This window comes from Platalea leucorodia (assembly GCF_965183815.1).
Source record: "Platalea leucorodia genome assembly, chromosome: 5".
In the NCBI taxonomy this organism is placed as follows: Eukaryota; Metazoa; Chordata; class Aves; order Pelecaniformes; family Threskiornithidae; genus Platalea; species Platalea leucorodia.
This window is the reverse complement of record NC_138827.1, coordinates 39,996,876-40,014,154: the sequence shown is the minus strand read 5'-3', so window position 1 is coordinate 40,014,154 and position 17,279 is coordinate 39,996,876. Positions and strand designations below refer to the sequence as shown.

The 17,279-nt window shown below is 42.0% G+C and overlaps 1 protein-coding gene across 1 annotated transcript in view; it reads left to right on the top strand.

The window, feature by feature from the left end:
- BCAR3 (BCAR3 adaptor protein, NSP family member) overlaps positions 1 to 15,914 on the top strand; it is a gene marked incomplete at its 3' end in the record, with an annotated part of 120,607 nt that extends 104,693 nt beyond the window's left edge. Inside the window, 9 exon segments of the mRNA XM_082311979.1 lie at positions 4,341 to 4,469; positions 5,641 to 6,083; positions 7,181 to 7,281; positions 9,036 to 9,676; positions 12,403 to 12,518; positions 13,371 to 13,542; positions 13,728 to 13,851; positions 14,681 to 14,893; positions 15,727 to 15,914. Coding sequence (XP_082168105.1) covers positions 4,341 to 4,469; positions 5,641 to 6,083; positions 7,181 to 7,281; positions 9,036 to 9,676; positions 12,403 to 12,518; positions 13,371 to 13,542; positions 13,728 to 13,851; positions 14,681 to 14,893; positions 15,727 to 15,914 — 2,127 coding nt within the window.
- Positions 15,915 to 17,279: the final 1,365 nt, after the last annotated feature.

Below are 17,279 nucleotides of genomic sequence, written 5' to 3'. Positions count from 1 at the left end.
CCTTGGATGCACAAACAACAGATTATTGTGAGAAATTCCCATTAAAATGTGTTCACAAGTTACATAGGTACAGCATATTGTGTGAGGTCAAGTCCTCTTTAAATTTACCCTGAATAAGATCATAGTTTGATGTTTTGCTTCCTTAAATTTTGGTATTTTCCAGTTTTTGGTACACTAAATGAATATTTGCCTGAAAAAATGTAAAATAATATGTAACATAAAGGATAGCTTGTTACATCTGTAAGCACAGTCTGCTTTTAGTTTAATGGCCCTGAAGTAGAAAGCCTTTGTAAAATACAATAAACTTGCATGGCATTTATTAAAAACACTAAAATAACTGTACTGACGGTAAGTTTTTTTTACCCCTTCTAAACTCCTGGCTCTCTACGTTTTCCATTGGGTTTGTAAGTAGAATTGGGGGCTTTTGCTGGAGGCTGATAATATTGTATTGCTAACTAGTTTTGTATTTTTCTTTTAAAGACCTGTTCGCAAAAACTCAGTATGGCAGGAATATCTTAAATAGCACCAGGACTGGAAACAATGTGACTAAAATGTGAACAAACAGTTCTGGAAAGCGCATACTTAGGGTGAGTTCTTTGTAGGTCAGGAGAAGCACCTGTATTTATTTGAAGAGAGTTCTGCTGACTTGATTTGCTTTTATATTCCAGGGATCTCTGACAGGGTTGTTACTATTTGGGAATCTTAAAGAATTTAAACTGGAAGCTTCCCTCTGTTGCTTCAACGATGTTTTATTGCAGAATATCCTGAAGTCTTCAATTTTTGTCCTAGATTTTTTTTTAAATTTCTTTTTACCATCCACTTCACTATCTAAGTGTAAATGTAAATTCGGGTTTCTTTCTGTCATTGGGTGGGAGCCTACAAAGTGTCTTAGACAAAAGCATAAACTGAGGACATACTACTAAATGGAGGTTTGTCACTATGAAGTTAGTGCAAATTTACAGCATACCGTTACTGTCCCTTAACTTTTGGGTGCTATTGGGAAATGAGGCTGAAGTATCTGCGTCACGTTGTATGGAATAGGTCAGCTTTTCTTTTAAAAGACAGTCCATTGACATAGCTAATTACGCTGTTCTAAGCTTACACTCTTCCTTATTTACAGGCTAACATGCTTGCGTAGGCTGCGCCCGGGGTGATTTTTGAGCCCTTACTTGCATGATGGGAGGCTCAGTGTATGCAGAGATCCTTGCAGGACCAGAGGCCTTGGGTACGGTGTTTAGAGTTGAAAGGCATAGGCTGGTACGATTACAGACAGTTCATCAGTCACACTTCTCCTTTAATGGATGTAGGCTGTATAAGAAGTCAGTCTCAGCCAACAAAAAACTGTCCAGGAAGACATGCTATTACTAAACTTGCTTACCTAGGCAGTTTCCCCCCTGTGTATTTTGGGATTTGTGCTAGCCACAGGAGTTCTTCCACTAAGTTCAGAGTTGCATAAGGGTTATTTAAGCATGTTTGCTTCATCTCGGGAGATGTCTGACCTCTGGCAATCAGAGTATGCTCAATGTGGTAGACCATGGTGAAGGGGATTTTTAACAAACCGATAATCATGAATGTTAACAATTTAGTTGGTTTGGATTCCTGAAATGTTTTTTCTTGTTGTGTTGCTAGATGTAATTCAAGTGCAATATGTGTCTCATTACGTTCATCTGAGTAGTGAAAAATCCATTTAGCCGCCAGAAAAAATTCTAGGTTTCTCTGCTGTATTTGTAATTCATGTGTATCTGTAACTTGATCGGCCTGTTTTTTAAGATAATTTGTGTCAGTACGATCGATGAAATTAGTCCATACACAGACCTATAGCTCTTTTTGTTGGCTATGAATCTAGCTCTCCTAAGCAAATTCAGTTATTGCATTTGTATGCTGTAGTCTGTTCCTTTTACAGTAGCTTTGCCTACCACTGAGATACAGTGAGATGCTTTTGGAATGATGGTAACAATTTGTACAGTAGTTTTGGGTTTTTTTAAGATCTCCAGTCAAAAGCATCTTTCAAAAACTTAAATACAGTTGACATAAAAATAGTAGTTCTTTTCAGAAGGTCAGCAAAATACACAGCTATGAATGTAAAAGATGTGTATACCATTACAAGTGAGCGCTGTTGTTTAGATTGGAGGGGGTACTTTGGTTCTCCAGCCGCTTCCTTGCGCGGTCAGGGGAAAGGTGCTCTTGAAGTCTACTCTCCATTTGTCTGCTCTTCACTCTACCTTCAGCTTATGTAAATGCTATAATACTTGCTATCATTCTATAATGTGTGGCAGTGAAATGGTTAACTGCTAATTCTGGAATCAACGCTTTAAATGGGTACCCAGCCATCTGAGTTGGGAAATAAAGGCGGCAGGCATGTGCCCCTGGTCCATCAGCTGTGTTAGTCTGATAGGTCACAGAGGTTTGGAGTGGCGGGGGGATTTTTGGCCTTACTTGGTAGTTTTGACACTTTGATACACTTTTGGACTTGAGTCCTCAGCAAGCCTCTTCTATGACTCTTTCTACACCCAGTAACTTAATCTCTTCACGTTGTACACGGTTTCATGAAAGAGCCCTTGCAGTGAAGGTCTTTTTTTGTGGCATGGTTTGTTCCTGCAGACTTTTCTTCTCGTAAAGCTTGGGAGGAGTTGGTGAAAGACCTTGATTGTACAAAAGCACAAAGGATTTGCTCCTTGTTGAAAATGATTGTCCATTTTGAACCACATTTGTATGGATAAATACCATGTGAACCTGTTATGGTTCACAGAAGCAACACTGAGGTGAAAGGTGATTCTTTACCAGGTTGTTTTTATCTCTTGCCGCCTTGTATAAGCTACTACACTCATTTGTGTTTGTCTAAGAGAAGCCTTAGTTTTCTCCGAGAAAAGCAGAGAGGAGAATTTATCTCAGAATTTCTCTGGGCTCCCAGCATGTTTAAATAGTCTTGGCAGCAGGATGCCTCTTCTGGCATTATTCCACCAAAAAGCTGCTGTCTAGTAATCTGATGTAATTCAGTCTGCTTGAAATTGCAGGGAGGATTGTTGAAAGAAGTGCTAAACGTATGCCACCTGCTCCCACGGTTAGGTGCTGTGAGTATTCAAATTGAAGATGAAAAATGCTATAGAGAGCAGTGCTCACAGAAAGAATAGGATTGGTGGGCGAGCATTCCCAGTTCTTTTTTAAATAATGCATGTGTTGCATATTTACATCAGTGTGTCAGTGAAGGGAACCTGTGAGCTTTGGCTCGTATCCAGAGCTAAGAAAAAAATCCATAATGCACTGGGGGAAAATGTTGCATTTTAGTCTTCTCTCCAGCTGGAGGCCTCCCTCTCTTCCCCCCCCCCCCTTTTTTCAAATATACTTTCTTTTAAGAGAGGGTGTACTCTGATTCTTTGGTCAATGTAGAACATGTTCCCTGCAATGGACCTGTTTCTCTTGGCTATCTTAGGCTTTTGAAACTCTTCAGCAACAGTAAAGACGGGCTGGAGTCCCCAGCCCGTGGAGAATGTAAGGGAGTCCAAAGAACTTCCCTCCGCTGGGTGCTTATGAAAGAGTACAATGACAACTCGCTAGAGAAGATACTGCACCGTGCTTTGTCAGCAACGCTGCATCCACAAGACGGGCTAATGAGCCAGAATGGTCCGGCATGGAAGCTGTACTCCAAGAAGAGACGAAGATTGACATTTTCCAGAAAATCTTATCATAGTTGTATAGTGGTGATGGAGAGATCTCCAAGCGGATCTCATGATTTTTTGTGCTAAGGGGCAGTAAGAGCTTTTTTCCCTTAAGCAGGGAACATCTTGGATATGCAGATTTAATAACCATTAGAAGTGAGCCCTTTAAGGTCGAAAATTCACTTTGGCAAACTTTTTTTTAGTGCAACAGAAATACTGAACAACTATGTATGTCCAGGTTAGCCTGTCTTGATGCATTTGGAATGTTCTTAAATGGATGGGTTCAAAGGTGTGGGAGGAAAGAATCCGAGTTTAAAATGCAAGTTTAAACAGGAGGAAGAATATTGGAGCAGGGCATTTGGGTCCAGCTCCATTTTTTGGGGTATAGTTAGAATTCTTATTGGGAAGAGGAAGTGAGGGAAGGAAGGGACTTTGTAGGTGTGTCATTATTAGCTTGGTGTGCGGACAGAACACTTTGTTCAGTGCAGTATATAACAATCACATGTTATCTCACCGAATGCTGGATTTTGCAAATACAATCTAGAGAGCGAAGGCAAGGCAGCTGGCTAAAAGCAGCACCTGCATTCCAGTGGCTAGTGCAGATCATGTGATGGGAGTTATAACCCAGGTAAAATGTTAATCACTAAACTTGGCACGGTTGAAGCTTTTAATCTTTTATTGCAGTTTTCTAGGGAGAGGCAGGTTATGGACAACAGTCCGGAAAAACTGAAGAAGGAGTTAGAGGAAGAACTGCAGCTGAGTAGTGAAGACTTGCGTAGCCATGCCTGGTACCATGGACGTATTCCTCGGCAGGTAAGTGGTCTTTGCATTGCGAAATGCGCTTTGAGCTTTTATAGACAAGCAGAATTGCACTACAGTACTATACCCATCTCTGATACCTGCATTAATTTAGTAGAAACATAATGCTTATTTGTGTAAAAGCTATGGTATTTATGGTGTTATCACAGCTTGGCATAAAATGAGGCTGAGGAAGGATTCAGGGTGGAAGATACAGGTATTTCAGGATATGTGTGCACTGAATAAAGGCGGAAACGGAATTTAAGCTTTATATGAGCGTGTTATCCCCACATATTGTTCAGACCGACTGATGTTAATTTGGTTCAGTATTCTTAACAAAAGTTAAAACACTCTTGTTTATTTTCTTTCTTGCACTTGGAGTTTGGGGGAGGGCAAAAATACCCACAACAAAATCTATGTGATAACTTAATTTTGATCCTTACAATCGTAGTTAAATTCATGTTAAAGCTGTCGTTGGATTGGAGCTGAGGTTCCCAGAGCACCTGGAGCTCCCTCTGCGGGCCTCCCTCCTGTGCGTACCCGGCTCCCACCGGAGCTGCGAGCTGCCTGCCGCCCTTCACCTGAATGAGCAGAGCAGGCACGACAGCCACATACACTGCGCTTAAGATTAACTGCTACATGCGTAGTTTATCACATGAAAGGACTAACTCAAAACAGAAAAACGGGATTTTTCTGACTCTTCCTAGTACTATGCGGTATTCACAAAGAATAAAAACTGAAAGCTTCTGTCACTTAAGGTAATAATGAAAGGACCGTCTCTGGAGTCCTGTAGTAATGGCTTCTAAACTTGTGACTTCTAAACCGTGAGACTGTCTATTCAGATACTTCAAACTCTAAAATCCTGAATCGTTGCTTTCCCTTCATGCCTTATTTTCTATTAGCAAACTAGAAGAAATATATATGCAAAAGTGGGTTGTGCTTCTGGCTGCTGGGCATTTTCCAAGAAGCCCCTCCAGATCTCTGCTGTGGGATGAGCTCTTAATTTTAGAATTGGAGACATCATTCTTCTACCACGCTTCATGCTTTGCTTTGTATTTCTGGCATTGTCTGTCCTCCTAGAGCAGCCAAATTAAGTCCTACGTTTAAGAATATTTTGTTGCTATGTGTTGTTTGACTGTTTTCTGATTCTGAAAGTATTTTTTTGTATAATTCTTTTTCCTCAAAGGTGGCAGAAGGCCTGGTTCAGAGAGATGGAGATTTTCTGATTAGGGATTCTCTCTCCAGTCTGGGGAACTTTGTTCTTACCTGTCAGTGGAAAAATACTTCTCAGCATTTTAAAATCAACAGAACAGTTCTAAGACTCAATGAAGCCCACTGCCGTGTTCAGTATCAGTTCGAACTTGAAAGTTTCGACAGTATCCCCGGCTTAGTTAGATACTATGTTGGGAATCGCACACCGATATCAAAGCAGAGTGGAGCAATTATTTTTCAGCCTATCAACAGGACTGTGCCTCTCAGGTATCTAGAAGAAAAGTATGGTGTAACTCCAGTCCAACAAAAAGAGCCAAGTATCCCTGAAGGAAAAACAGAAACTGCAAAAAGGCTGAGTCTTGGCATACCCAGCATGCAATCCCCGGAGCAGAGCGTACCCAGAGGAAATCTTTTGAGGTACTTCAATTTTCCTGTCCTTATGGAGGGAAAGGAGGTAACTCTATCAGCTCCCGCTGTAGGTGATGTGAATTTTCACTCTGATTTTCGATGGAAGACTAGGCATGAGGGTTTGCCGATTTTTAGCAAAGGATTTTTTAGGGCCTGATTTTTGAAACTTCCTGACATTGTTAAGAAGATGCTAACCACTTTGTGGTTATGGGGTTACGTGGTTATGGTTATATATTTTGGTTATATCTTATGGTTATATCTTTAGAACATTTAAGCTACATTAAGGAGGTAAAATAAGTGGGAATGGATGAAGCCGTGATGCAAGTGGCAAGGCCGCACACAGTCTTCACCCATCATGTGACCCAGAGCGTGCCCCGGGTTTATGGGGAGGCTCTTAGCCCTGCTATTTGCATTACAATAGTGACAAAATAGTGCTTCCTGAGTGCCATTTGATTAGCCTTGCAAAACAAAGTAATTCCAGCAGACAGGTAAATGAGTGCAATAATCAGATTCTGAAAATATCTTTGGAAAAACAAGACGCGTGTCTGCAGTTCCAAAGGGACGAGTTGCTTAAAGATGTTGTGGCTTTGGCTCTGGTTCTCCATTTGTGAGTTGATGCATATTGGGGAGAGGGAAGGGATAATTCATGTGAAATCCACAGAGCGAGAGCAAATGTAGACTCTGGAAGCACAACAGCAGTGCAACTTGTTCTTCGGTGACTTGGCAAATCTTGACTAATATAAGACAAAGGATTAAAATAAAATCTTGCTGCTGCTCCAGAGAAGTCTTTCTTTCCATATTTGACTTCTGCAGTAAAAATCCCAGGTGTGGGATAATGGATCCTAATTTCAGTGTCCAAATCAAATGTTCCATTAAAAAGTCTCAATGTTCAAAGAAACACCCTCACGAATGCTGCAGGGTTACACATACCATAGCCCATTTCATTGCTACTACAACAGCATGAAGTACCTTTTATTCTTATAAACTGCCCAAGTGGAAAGCTAATGATCCTTCCCCTGGTTATGATGTATTCTGGCAATTAGTTATGTTTGTTAAGTGTGTTGGCTATATTGATATGTTTTTGTTTGCATTTTTGTTTACCCTAGAAACAAAGAAAAAAGTGGTAGCCACCCAGCTAGTTTGGATCATGTTCTGGAGAAAAGATTCCCTCTAAAGGCTCACCAGTCAGAGAGCTATCTGCTAATAGGTATGTTTTGTAATTCAATGTTTCACACTTAGAATCTGTGTGCGCCCAGGTGGTCTGTTACACTTCAGACCAAAGTGAGACTGTTGAGTGTTCTGAGTACTGTACGTACAGTTGTATTTAATGGTCAATGTAAGCTGTGTTAGCGTACTGCTTGCTTTTTAAGTCGTTGGAACAGGTTTTTTATTTACAACGCACCAGCTAGTCGAGTACCTTAGCACACAGCTCAGCAGGCTTCCACATCAAAAAATGACAGCCACAGTCGGCATTAATATCCTTTTTGACAGTATTACCTTTCCTCACTTGTGCTTTACAAGCACAAGTTTCACTCGTGTCATTCTGACAGAAGTCTGTTGTGTTTCATGGAAATCCTGGTAACTGCTTTTTCTCAGGGTAAAGTATGCAGATGCAGTAGCGGTCCTCACCAGGAGAAAAGCACTACCATGGCTTTTGTGCCCAGTGCTGTCCTTCTGTCTCTCTCCCCCCGCATCCGTTTTGCTTTTCATTCCTTTCACCACCTTTGCTGCTGTCTGGTTCCACGGCCACCGTCATTGTCTTCCTCCAGTGATACAAGGTGTACCAACACTTGATTGGGGCTTTTTCTTTCTCAGACTCTTCCGAGGCAGTTGTTTCCAAACTGACATGCTGTGTAAGGAAGCTTGCAATGATGCGTCTCTTCCCATGTGGACAAATTCTAGTGTGACTTACAAGGCTGCGAGTCGTTTTGAATACGGTAGCTGTTAAAATTTATAGTGCCTATTGTGGAAAGACTTCTCAAAACAAAGATAATGTTAAGTATTTGTATAGTGAGACTGTATTTTGATAGAAAGGGTGTGCTCCTGTGTTTAACAGTGGGATGGACAGACATTCCTAAAACAAGTCTCTGTCCATCTGTAATTGAATTGATTATCTTATTCCAATCCATGGCTGCAAAACTTTTCTCTTGGTACTATAACAGTTAACCTGAAGAGTACTGCTGTGCATTTTGTCATGGGGTCCTCTGAGCACGTTCTGGTGTCACACTACTTCTGAGTGGTGACAGGCTGTGATTTGCAGATTTGATGCAACCGGCCACTTTGCAAAGGTGATACCTTTGCAAAGGCACTGAGAACTGCAGACTGGGAATGTCTGATACAGCGTTCGGTCCTGTATTGGATGCCAAGGTTTGCATATGCAATGAGTACAGGGTGAGGCATAAATACACAGAAGTATATGGATGCGTTTCTCCAGCTCTTCGAATCAGCTACTGTTTAGCAAAAAGATTAGCATCCCTGAAATTCATTCCTTCCATACCTTACTGCAGGTTCAGGCTTGACTTTGGGAAGCTTTTCTTTCATCTCCAACTTGTCGTTCTCAGAAATGACTCATCTTTTATGTGGTGTGGCTGGAAGTTTCTGCTTTTATAGCGGAGATCAGGTTACAAAGAAACCTCCTATTCCAAGCCATGGAGACTATCCAGCTCTGACAGTATAGCCTATGTATGCAGCAGGGACTGGAATTATTGTCAGCATTACCACAGAATAATATTATGGTGCAGCTGTTCTGTGTATTTGGGATTTGGGGAGGATCAGCGAGTGAATGGAATTTGCTGGCTAGCTCATTCCTCAAAATATAATTTCATATACATTTTTGTCAGCAAATAATTGACGTGATCTGACAACGTTTTCCTCAGGAGATAGCATTAAGAGATGAACCCTGGCATAGGCATCAGGAATTGTATATGGCTTGGCCTCCTAAATTACCGTTTTCCCCTGCAGGTTCAAGACATCCATCTCGATTACCTGAAGTAGGTGCCGACTCCTGTCCAAGCTCTCCTGCATTTAGAACAGGCAGTGAACCTTCTCTAAGCCCCACAGTCGCTCAGAAAGTCACCGCTGAGTCACAAGTCGGGGAAGCTCTTAGAGGATCAGACAGCCAGCTCTGTCCGAAGCCTCCACCTAAACCCAGCAAGGCACCCCTGATGAAGCCTCCGGATTCTCCTTTGGCTTCCCACAGTTCCGAAGGACACTATTGTGAACTAAGCCCCGCCAGAGATCCTGCCGCAACAAAACAACATTTATGTCAGAAAAACAGCTATGTGGAACATCTGACAGGAAAGGAGAGGGGAACACACTCATTCAGGCACTCTGAAACAAACTATTTGATCCTGGAAGATGACGCTACAATGAACTCTGCAGATCCTTTAGAAGCTCCAACTGAGACGGCTGAAGAAGACAGCATCTTTTCTGCACCTGTTTTTGAGACAGTGTCTAGTTTTAAACCGAATGATTTTGAATCCAAACTACTTCCTCCTGAAAACAAGCCATTGGAAACATCAATGTTAAGAAGAGTTAAGGAGCTTTTCACCAACAACAATCCAAAGATTATCGCACAGCATATTCTTAGAATGGACTGCAAGGTAAAAAAAAAGAAAAAATTTTTCTTGCATTTTATTTTATATTTTGCAAGTTTAGACTTTTTTTCAAGAACTGATTTGAAAAGATTAATGGGTAGGTTTGCAGCTAATGTAATAAATGTGTTGACTTGCTTGCAGGAATTTTTAGGGCGGGTTTTTTTTTCCATTTGAAGAACAAGAATGTTAACAAACCCTTTGGACTAAAGGTCTCCCACCATCCTTGACTTTAGACTCAAATTCTCAGTGTTCCATGTATCTGTTTAATCTCCTATCGGCTGCTGTGTGTCTACGATTCAGCCTTTCTGCTATACTGGAGGAGAGCTATCTGTGCTGTAAACCATGGTGGAAAGAACTACTCGTGAGGGGGAATAGCTAGTTAGCTCGCGATGGCAGACAGCAGACGGACGTTACCTGGTTGGTAACTGCTGGCCGTAACAGAAGACGTTCAGTGGAACTTCTAAAACGAGCTGCTCTTCTAATTTTTGTCTGAGTCTCTGTCTTACAGCTGGATACGTGGTGTGGGAAAATAGCTATCAGGACTTCTGCATTTCTCTCCTATGAGAGGACTGTAATGCTAGTGGAATTGTTTAGAAAGATGTAAAAACACAAAGAACTATTTTTCACAACGTAGACTTTGTTCAGCTGACAGGGCTTGGAGATTGGCTATTGGGTCAGAAAGACAGGAGAAGTCATCTCCTTATGAGATGACGACTTTGTGTAATAGAAGAAATGCAACTGCAGTTCAATCTGCACCACTTTGCTGGGACGATGAGTGCTGTACCTGCCACAGAGGAGCTAGAGGAACCGAGTGTCACGGGCCTCGGTGGGTTTTGGTGGTTGGTTTTTTTAAGAGCAGCCTGAGAAGCGACACGTGGCGCCTTACTGGGCAGCTCCGCTGCGGACAAGAAAGGCAGCGGGAAGGGTGGCGCTCCAGAAGAAACGTGGCTGTAGCGCGCTCCTAGTGCTGCTGCACTGATTGGCACCGTGGGTCTGGGAAGGGGGCAGTTCACTGGAGTGGGATGGGGGCACGTGGGTGCCGGCCAGCGGCTGGCCTCGGCCAACAGCAAGCACGGCTTCTCTCCTCAGTAGCAGCGTTGGCTGCTGCTAAGTGAGGCTTCATGCAGACGTGGTGACTCAGAGAAACTCGGCTCCACAACTGCTTGGTCTTGTCAGAGGTGATAGACTGCAGCTTCTGTACTATGGTTCCAAGAGTAGTAACAGCATTCTCTAACGTTTTCCTTCCAAAATTCACCTTTTCCTCCTTCAAGTTAATAACAATAACCAGAATGTCTTTTAATATATTGTTAAAGAGTATGTTGCTTGAAGGCATTGGATATGCATGCCTTAGAGAAGTAGTAAGGGTTTTTTAATGTATGTATTATATTCAGTGAGCTCATTATTAGTCTCCTTATTTTAAATCCTATAAACTTTGGAATGGGGCCAAGGAAACTGGCCTGCTGGAAGTGTGGGAGCCTGTACAATTAATTAAGAGTCACTGAAGTGTTTTACAGAAACAGATTTTTGGATTTTGGAGCAGGAACGGTAACTAGCTGGGACATGTAGAGAAGTCTATGTTATCTTCATCTTGCAGCGCTGAGCCAGTGGCTGTCATTGCGAACTTGTTGCATACTACTGCACTGATAAGAACGGCATGATACAATGAGATTGGCACGTGAACTGGGCCAGAATAAATGCTTTGTTCTGAGATCTGTGATAAGGCTGAAGTTCACAGGTCTTCTCCGGGCGTCAGTAGCTCAGTTTGCCTTTTAAATAATGACATTTCTAATCATGAAAGAAGCACCCCTGTGGTAAGTAAGTGATGGAGCGAATACCTGCCACTTTGTGTGCCTGAGAGGGCTTTTTGGGACGAAGGAGTAGCAGTCGGTGTGTCTCCAGGGGCTTCTCTCACTCCTGCGTCTCTAGAAGTGAAACAGGTTTCTCCAGCGCTAGGTTTTGTAGCAGTGAGGCTGCTTGTGTAGCCCCGATTGCTTTCATCTTTTCATAACCCAGAAAGCCTGCTGATGGGCGTATCAGAAAACAGCAGGCAGATTGGTTTGTAAGTGTGTCAACATACAGGCCTTAAACCAGCAGATAATCTCACATGATCGTATTAATGTGGTTTTACTTGTAATTCGCATATATAATTGTTACTGCTATAACCAGTAGCTAATACTGTATGTATGTTTAAAAAGCAAAGACAAATTGGTGAGGGTGTCAGCCTTCATATACTGACTTCATGAGGCACTCAACGTTCAGTGTCCTCCTTAAAGTCCTTTTACTAATTAATCCTTACGAGGCCCCTGCGGTGTTATCCAAAAACATTTCGCGCGGTCGTCTTTTTAGAAACGAAGGCGGCGGAGCACATGCGTACAGCTTTAAGGCCAAAGAGCAGTGCCACCCTGACAAGGCCCAGGCCAAGAGAGCGTTTCCTGGAGCTTGCGTATGAATCTCTCTGGAAGGGGGGGACGGAAGTTTGATAAAGCATTTTGGTCACACTTTTTGTATGTTTTTCTGATAGCTGAATCATGCAAAAACAATGTTATTGTTTTTTTGTGTAAGGCACCTAATGTGCCTAAGTTAATTTTTTCTTAGATGACTGTATTCTAGTTCTTAGATGACTATATATGCCCTGCACTAACCTGGAGGACTTCTATGTGGCTAGGGATTTTTTTTTTTTTTTGAAGTAAGTTAAGTTTCAAAACTCACGCAGAGATTTTTGCACTTGACAGGTGGCGAGGATACTAGATGTTTCTGACGAGATGAGGAGGATTATGGGAGTGAACTCTGGTCTTGAACTGATTACCTTGCCTTACGGACATCAACTGCGCCTTGACCTGATTGAAAGGTAAACGTTCCTGTTACTCATTTCCAGGGCAGATGGCCAGAAGATCAGAGCATTGCTACACTGCACTCTACATTTCCTCAAAGAATGCGCTCCTGCACGTTTTCTGAATTCACGCGTACAGAAGGAAATCTAGTGAGATGGTACAGAACTTTTTTTGCGTAGGAAAAATTCCTTAAGGTCACTGGGCAACTCCATGCATCTCACAGAGGGAAGGGGGAATTGTATTGAAAGCAGGGTCCTTAGAGCTGCTGAACACCCTCAGCTCTCCTTCCAGAGCTCAGGTAAACTGAAGTTCAGGGGACCTGTAATCCAGCTGAGCGTGTAAGTGTTTGTGGAAGGGACTGAAGGTAGCAGCCTTCTGCAACTGGGGAATAGGCTAGAGGATCTACTACAGTAAAAAAAAGAAGATCAACAAAGCTTGCTGTAAAACCTCTGCACAAGTTAAGGGGGAACAATTAGGGCCTTCCATCCCTGATCTGGCTTTTCTGAGTCAGACTTCAGTAGTTTGGTTGCTGAAATTTAGGGGGAACGTCCCAGGATTTGAGTGTGGGGACAAAGGGAACTGGGGCAATTTTCCCGGAAGTGTTCACTCGCTCATTGCTTGAGCAGAATTTTGTATGTCTTAGGAAAATTCATTACATTTATTGAAACACAAATTCAAAGCCAATGTATATCTATTCCAGTAGTGGCGTTACTGCTCTTGATGCAAAGATGTTGGTAAGAGTAAGTTTGCTGGGCACACCAAGATATTGAAATATACCTTTGAATTCATCTTCTCTGAACACATGTAGAGCATAATGTATTATTAATTTACTAATTTGTAACCAGGAGTATAAATTGTTTCACTTCCAGGCACAACACCATGGCAATAGGAATAGCTGTGGATATCTTGGGTTGCACAGGAAATCTAGAAGACAGAGCAGCAACGTTAAACAGGATCATCCAAGTCGCGGTGGAGCTGAAGGACTCGCTGGGGGACTTGTATGCATTTTCTGCCATTATGAAAGCACTGGAAATGCCACAGGTAAAAATCTGTTTCTCTTTGTGTTCCAAAACATGGTGGTGTTTGATTGTTTAATTTAATTTAATTTATGCAATTTCTTCAAGAGTAGAGACATCATCAGCACAGAAACTTTGTCACCAGCAGCGTACTCTTCCTGTGAATCGCCACGGAGTCAATAACGGGTCTTCTCTGTTTTGTTTGAACAGGTCGCTAGGTTAGAACAAACCTGGACCTCTCTCAGGCATCGTTATACCCAGACTGCCATTATGTATGAAAAACAGCTGAAGCCGTTTAGCAAAGCTTTGCACGAAGGCCAAGAGGAGTGGAATAGTGAGTATGAGCAGCACTGGTTTCTGTTTAGCCTTTTACCTCTCCCGCTGCTGATCTCCTGTCTAGGGAGCTGAGGCAGCTGCTGTTTCGAGAGCCGGGCATCATACGTTAAAATGAGTACGTGAACTTGTGTAAGACAATGAAATAGAAGGCAAGAGTCTGCCAGCCCAATGTCGGTATAGGTGCTTGTGTGCACGTACCCACGCCAAACAGAACGTTCTGCCCAAACCCACTCTCCCTCTTTGTGGAGCGGAAACTGAAACACTCTGCCTCATCTTGCCTCAAAGACAGGAAAAAAATCCCCTTCCTCCTCAGAGGAGGGTTATTTCTGGCAGATTTTGCTTTTTATTTGCTTTGCCTATCGGCTCAGAGGATGAATTCTCAAACACAAAGAATGGGCAATTCCTCTGATCACATCGGGTGCTCCTCCATCAGATTCTTTGCAGCTCTCGTCTCCCAAGGGGCACAAGAGGAGATAACATTTCTCTAAGAGAATGGGTAGAGAAGGAAAACGTTTTTGCCTCCCAGAATTTATTGGAATGACCCAGATGTTAAATGTGTTTAAAATCTCTGTGCCACTGTCTGATAATTCAGCAGAGCCTTCTCCTGTAGCAAATATGGTTTTCCAGCGCTATTTGTCTTGGCCTTCTCGCCCAACCAGTTCACTGGGAACGGGGAGGACAGGTGTATTGAGGTAAGGTGCTAATTTGAAAGGTGGAAGACAAAGAGTAGTTTCCAACTTTGAGAATACTGCAGCTACAGTACCTTCCTCAATTAGCAGGTTTTAGACTGTCTGGTGATACGATTTGTTTGTTACTCTCTATCCCAGAGACCATCGGTGCTCCACAGAACAACGTAACAGTGCCACTGCTGATGCCTCTCGTTACCTTGATGGAGCGACAAGCCGTCGTATTTGAAGGCACGGACCTGTGGGAAAGCAGTGACCAAAGCTGCGAAATCATGCTCAGGCACTTGGCCACAGCTCGTCAGATAGCACAGAATGCAGAAATGTACAGCCTGACTGCAGAACAGATGCTGGAAGGTAGGGAGAAACAGCTGTGCGTTAACAGAACGTGTGGGTCGTGTCTGAAGAGTAAGGTCTCCACTTAAGTAAGCGCCAGTAAAAGTTAGTGCAAGAAATTCTTTCATGGGAGCTGAGACAGTAGCAAATGTCCGGCAGGAAACTCAGTCTGAGGATATCATCAATATTGTTGAAAAGCAGACAGTAAATTACTCATTGCTATAGTTCTCCAGGAAGCAATAGAGCATACATTTCTGCTAAACATACTCAAAGATCTCATGACGTAATATGCTGACCCATCTAGCAACTGCATAGAAGTACAGTAAGGACCGAGGATAACTTCCTGCCTTCTGTACAATTTAACATTCCTGATACTCTTGATTTTTGCCAATGAAACACCCCCATCACAATAAGATTCTTTATTGCAGTGTAAGGTGCAACACCGAGCTCTTACTGCTTGCAGCCCGAAAGCAGCAACCCGTTAATCACGTGGCTTTGTAGTTTAAACTCGCAGTGGAAAGGTCAAGGGAGGGGAGCGAAATGGAAGTATTTCTGCAGGCAGCATGTATACCTCGGTCGCTATATTTAAGGTCAGGCTAAAATGACAATTCTAGAGCGTTAGAACTGAGCACAGAACAGCCTCTCCCAGCGTCCCTCGAGCCATCTGTGTGCTACTAGACTGCCACCGATGGAAAGGATTGTCCCTGTCTTACTAGCTTGTTAAAATCCCTGTGCAAAAGGAAGGCAGCACAGTAAAGCTTATCTTATTTGGAGGGAATACAGTTTAAAAGCCGTTTCTTCTGAATAAAAAACTTGCGTGATGGCGATAGTGTGGGATTCTTTTTACTGACTAGGTTTCCAGCCAGATGAAGAGATGAGTGAAATCTTCAAGACCGAATTTCAAATGAGATTGCTCTGGGGCAGCAAAGGAGCACAAGTTAATCAAAACGAAAGATACCAGAAATTCAGCCAGATTTTAACTGCACTTTCCCGAAAACTGGAACCTCCTCCAGTGAAGCAGGTGGAACAATTAAGTATATAAGACTCTGTAATCACTATTTAAGTGATTGATATACTTGAAATAATCTTAGCTTTGGCAATTTTTGGCAATTTGATACTGCACAAACTTCTTGCATTTCACGAGATGTTTAGAACTTTTAACTGCACAATGCACACTTGTTTTAAAACTACTGATTTCTAAACAAATTATTTATTTACTGTGTCACCAAGTCCTTTAATGATCCCTTTAAACAGTTAGGTTATCCCTGTAAGACAGTCTTACAGCTTTCTGTATCTCCCCAGAGTTGCAATGTTTTGATAATGCCCAGGCGTAAGGGCACTGGCATCTTTCTTAATATTAAAATGAAGCAAATAATAATAGTGTAAATAAAATGATAGATTAAGTATGTGACATTGCAGAAAATTTGTTGTATAATATTCCTTTAATGAATATAAACCGCTGTACATAGAATTGGGAATGAAAGTGTATCTTTATGCAAAATAATTTGCGTATTTGCAGGTTGCAGAAATGATCCTTTTTCTGTGACCACAACAGAAGGCTCAGATATGACTGCACCTCTGACAGCAGACAATGACTTGTGTATGTCTTGGGACAATTTACTTTTTTTTTGAGACGGCATCTGTAGTAGTTTGGCTTTTGCTGGAACCTGCACAACAGCTACGCTGCCAGGAACGAATGATGAAATGGCAAGAACAAACAATCCAGATAATTAAAATGCTTTCAGATATGAGTAAGTGTGGGTGTATGTATATATTAAACTTGCTTCATTTACCAAGGTGAATCACTTTGGTAAGTAGTTTTGGTTTTTTTTTTCCCTTGGATGAAGGCGAAGTATAAGCTGTTAGCACTTTTAATAGGAAACCAGCGTGCATGGTGTTTATATAAAGAGTGCTTTAGCAGCAAATTCCACTTTGTCACATACAGAACTGGCGTATAAGCGTTATCCTCAGAAGTTGTATAAATATTTAAGCAAGAACTATGGTTAGAGCTGCATGTGCTTGTTGTCACTAAGCCTGTTCCTGGAGTAAGAGGTTAGTTACAGCATTTGAACGTATTTGAGGAAAGAAGGCTAACAACAAAGCTAACACCAAAATGGCGTTATCCGTTCCCCCCATCTCCAGTCACAGCAGAGGTTCTACCAGCATAACAAGAGGTTACAGGCCTCACACTGGAAAGTCTCCCTGTCAATCTTAACAGAAGACAAATGGGGAAGCTAATTACTTAGACCATGAAAAGATTTTTTTATTCCATGAAAATATTCTCAACAGAGAACACTATTTTTAAACAAAGCATTTAACATTTAGGAAATCAACATGTGCACAAAAGAAGGATTAAAAATTACTGGAAAATGTAAGATTCTTTAAGACAACTCACGATCAGAATTTT